General features: G+C 39.5%; 1 protein-coding gene across 2 annotated transcripts; it reads left to right on the forward strand.

Moving 5' to 3' along the window:
• Nucleotides 1–1,125: 1,125 nt before the first annotated feature.
• Nucleotides 1,126–3,517, forward strand: IZUMO3 (IZUMO family member 3). Of its 2 annotated transcripts, XM_029203738.1 has the most exons (7): nt 1,126–1,357; nt 1,495–1,569; nt 1,718–1,807; nt 2,019–2,036; nt 2,493–2,573; nt 2,998–3,088; nt 3,430–3,517. In XM_029203738.1, the coding sequence occupies exons 1-7, from the start codon at nt 1,126–1,128 to the stop codon at nt 3,515–3,517; spliced, it is 675 nt and encodes a 224-aa protein (XP_029059571.1). The 2 variants fall into 2 exon arrangements, with proteins under 2 accessions (XP_029059571.1, XP_029059570.1); XM_029203737.1 differs by lacking the exon at nt 2,019–2,036.
• The last annotated feature ends 581 nt before the right edge of the window (nt 3,518–4,098 follow it).

A 4,098-nucleotide genomic window follows, 5' to 3' on the forward strand; every position in this document is an offset into this window, starting at 1 on the left:
GTAGTTCTTTTAACTTCCCTCACAACCTTCTACCCCAGGACTCTCCCATACCTTACGTCTAAAATCTACCACCAACCTTTGAAGATCCCAGGGTTTCCTAGTTTCCAGGGGGTCACAGCCATACATGCAATATATTATAAAAGAGGTAACTAGTACTCTGGAAAGTCTGCAAAGCAGCCTTAATTTCTTCATATAACAAAGAAAATTCTTATTCAAAGAGCCTTAAACTGAAGGAAAAACATGTTTATTTGTCCACATTCCATGGAAGTGTCCTGAGAACACAGCCCATGATAACTGTAGTTATTTTCTTATATGTTACACAAACTGTGTCATCAGCACTTTCAAGAGGTGCCTGTTAAAGAACCCTGAACATTACTGGAGTTTCACTCATCACTATGTATTCCTCAACTGTTGTTTCTAGTCTCCTGGCTCCAGATTCTCTAAAAGAAGAATGATATATAAAAAGGTTATAGAGCATAGCTGGAGAAATATTCCTACAAACAAAGGTAGCCTAAATTTCTGAGGAATTATCAAGTGTATCAAAATCATTATTATCAATGATTATCAATTATATGCAGACCCCCATTGCTAATTTTCAACAATACTGCTACCATCAGGGACTGGGACCCCAAGAAGCTCGATATTCCAAGTTTTTCTTACCTCTTCTATAAAAGCAGAGCTTGGGTTAAGCAATCTAAAGTCCTAAGAGATCTCTCCCAACATCCACTGCTATTGAGATACTACTTCAATGATCAGCAGGAGTGTGGGAATTTACTAAGAACAGAGTAAGGCAAAGAGTTAAAGACTTTTTCTGAGATATCTCCATGCACGGAACTCTGCTTGTGTGAGCACAAGACTTCTCTCTCTCTCTGTGTTCCACACTCAGAACTCAGGTATCTGCTCCCCCGCTGGCAGTTCCCTCTCTGGAATGAAGGATAAAAGTCAGAAAACTGAAGATCCTTAGAGAAATGAGATTGCCTAGAAGTGGGATGGAAACAGAGGGGAAGGTGGAGTCAGACTATCCAGGACAAGGCTCTCATTCCTGGAGTTTTGAAGGAAAGGGAACTTGGTGAACTAGTTGCCAGGACAACCTGATCTTGAGGCAAGGGTGGTCGGGGCAAGGAAATGGGGGACCTGCGGCTGCTCTTGCTCCTGTCCCTGTCCCTGGCAGCCTTCCACGGGGTCAAATGCTGTTTGGAATGTGACCCCAAATTCATCGAGGATATTAAGTCCTTGCTGGTAAAGCTGGTACCCTCAGATGTCCCTGGCCGAACTCATCTGCTTGAACGGCAGATTAAGAAGATGATCCGTTTAAGCTTCAAGGTCTCCCACAGTGACAAGATGCTTCGGGTGCTGGGTGAGGGAAGCTCGAGTCCCTGAGAGTTTGGGGGGTTAAAGGGAGAAGGGAGGTAGGGAAGAGAGCACCTGGGCCCACATAATTTCCTCCATAAATGTAATTATTCTCCCACATGTTCCTTCACCCCTCCTCTCTAGCTGTTCAAAAGGTTGTCAGTTTGAGAACGTGGCTGAAGAATGAACTTTATAAACTGAGCAATGAAACATGGAAAGGTGAGGTACTGTTTCAATGTTAAGAGACTGTACTGCCCAAGAAATTATGAGAAAAATTCACTGGGGAAAACAAGGCAAAACAATTAGGATTAAATTATGAAGGGATAGGCCACCCCTATTTTCTGATGTCCCTTCCACCCCTCTTTAGGTGCCCTTATCCTTCAAGTCAAGCTTCTCGATGTCCGCCAAAACCTGGAATCCAAACTGAAAGAACTATTAAAGAACTTCTCTGAAGTTGGTAATATGTCTATCTAACAACACTGAAATTATGTGAAAGGAATAGGAAATGAGGGGTGAGAGGAGGAATGTGATTTCACATTAGAATAATTTAGAATGGGTGGAGGGGTGGCTGGAACTTAATGGGTAACCAAATAATGATGACTTGGGTATAAATATGGCAAACACTAAGTTGATTCTAAGCTCATTAGATCTTTCTGATTCTCTTTTAGCTTGTTCTGAAGATTATGGTACGTACAGTATATGTGATGTCTTGAGGTTTCAGCCATATTTTCCCATCTCCTGTGCTCTATATGACCCTATCTCTTCTACTTGTCACATTGAGAACACAATTCCTAGAGCTATTGGCTACAAGGGGGAATATCAACGATCTCTGACAACAAAATATAGTTTATAAAATCTCAGACACCCCAGAGATTTTAGAGGTGCTAAGAGGCCTTCTATAGTATAGTTTATAACCCAAAGCACTAATATAAGCTGAGCCATCATTTTCCTACTTCTTCCCAGAGATCTGACTTAAATTATTTAGGGTTTTGACCCATCAAAAAAATTGATTGCTAGGGGAAGAAGAAAGTCACAGCAATGTAACCAATGGAAATGCCTGAGATCTAACCCATACTTGGTGTCTGAGCTAAGGAAACTCCATGCCATGGCCCCCTTCCAACTATCTTTCTTCTCTCTATCAGTCGTGACTGAAGGTCCTATCCTGGATTGTTGGACCTGTCTTCGCATCACCACTCGGTGCTTCAAAGGAGAATATTGTGCAGGTAACAAAGACTGCAGTGTGGCATTTTGAAAGGCCAAGGATCAAGGAGTTCTTCATTGATTTACTCCACAAATATTTGTTGATCACCTTCTCTGTAGGTCATGCTAATGCCACAAATAAGAGCTAAGATGCTGGACAAAATTTGTACCAGTATGAATTACCAGGCACTGGAAAACTGAAGAGCTTAGAAATGAAAAAGCTGTACTAAAGGTGGAGAAATTAGGCTAGGGGCAGTAAGAGAAAAAGTTTTGTAGAGCCTAGGAGTCTAAGTAATTAATAAAGATCAGAATAACCAGGGAACAGTGATGTAAGTGGTGAACAGGGCAATTTTTAAGGTTAAAAAGAGTCTTCTTACGGATAAAGTTCTCAAGTTACTAATTTCCTTCTCCAAAATTCACTTTCTTTTTTGCCCTTTCTTCTTTCAGAAGATGATCCAAAGAAGGCTGAGAATCAAGAGTTCACACTATTTCTGAAATTACTAGCAGAAGGTGTAATATTGGGAGGTGCTTTGTTACTGTGAGTTTTCCTCCCTCCAAACAAACACTGGGTCAAGCATTTCTTTGGCAAAGAGACTGCCCAATCTTCCCCTTCCTTCCAATGGAAATAATGGGAAAGAAGTCATTTCAAAATCTGGGATCTCATACTAACAGGAATGAGATAAAGTTTGATGGGATAAAAGTTGGAACATAGGAAATGGAGGAGGTACAATGAAGCATGAGAACATAGGAAATGGAGGAGGTACAATGAAGTATGAGAAAAACTTTTGTAGAGGAATTCAAAAAAGGAAGAAAAAACAATTTTTTAAAGAGTTGGGCTACTAGTACTGAAGTTGGGATTATCTTATTTCTCTAGTCTAGATTCCATTTTTGCATCTCTCATCGGAGGAAAATGAAGGCAATACGAAGGTCATTAAAGAAATACTTGGAGAAGAAACTTGAAGAATAGGGATAATGGATGAGAAGGAGAAAGATTTTGGAGGCAGAAAATAAATAGAGAGACACAGCCAGAAGGTCTTTCATAATTCTCTTACGTGTTGACTCAGAGTAGAAAACCGGGAATTAAGCTCTTTTGCAGTCATAAAGTCAGAGTATTCTAAAACTGAACTTAAGAGTTTCTCTAGTAAAGACCCTTTCTGATAACCTGAAGCAATGGAAGCAAATGATTTACTGGAAGTTGTACAGAAAGTAATGCTGGTATGCTACAATGCACATAAAAGATACGCTGCATGATAGTAAAGAATGCATGGTTGTCTAAGATTCTACAGAAAACGTAATAAAGACTCAGCTTTTTTTCTCATCCTATCAGTCTAAGCATCCTATCAGCTTGGAAAACAGTTTTATTTTTATTCAAGAAGTTTACTCTAAAATCATTCCATTGATTGGTCAACTTATTAAGAAATCAAACATATTTTTTCAAAAGTAGTTATCAATAAAATGGCATTTTGAAGTGTATACTGAATACAATATTTCCACATCTTAATGTGTATAACTATTACCAACAAAATTTAAAGTATGGTTTTGGTTCTT

The sequence above is a fragment of the Monodon monoceros genome, unplaced genomic scaffold (genome assembly GCF_005190385.1).
Source record: "Monodon monoceros isolate NGI ecotype Baffin Bay Population unplaced genomic scaffold, NGI_Narwhal_1 Super_Scaffold_5, whole genome shotgun sequence".
NCBI lineage: Eukaryota > Metazoa > Chordata > Mammalia > Artiodactyla > Monodontidae > Monodon > Monodon monoceros.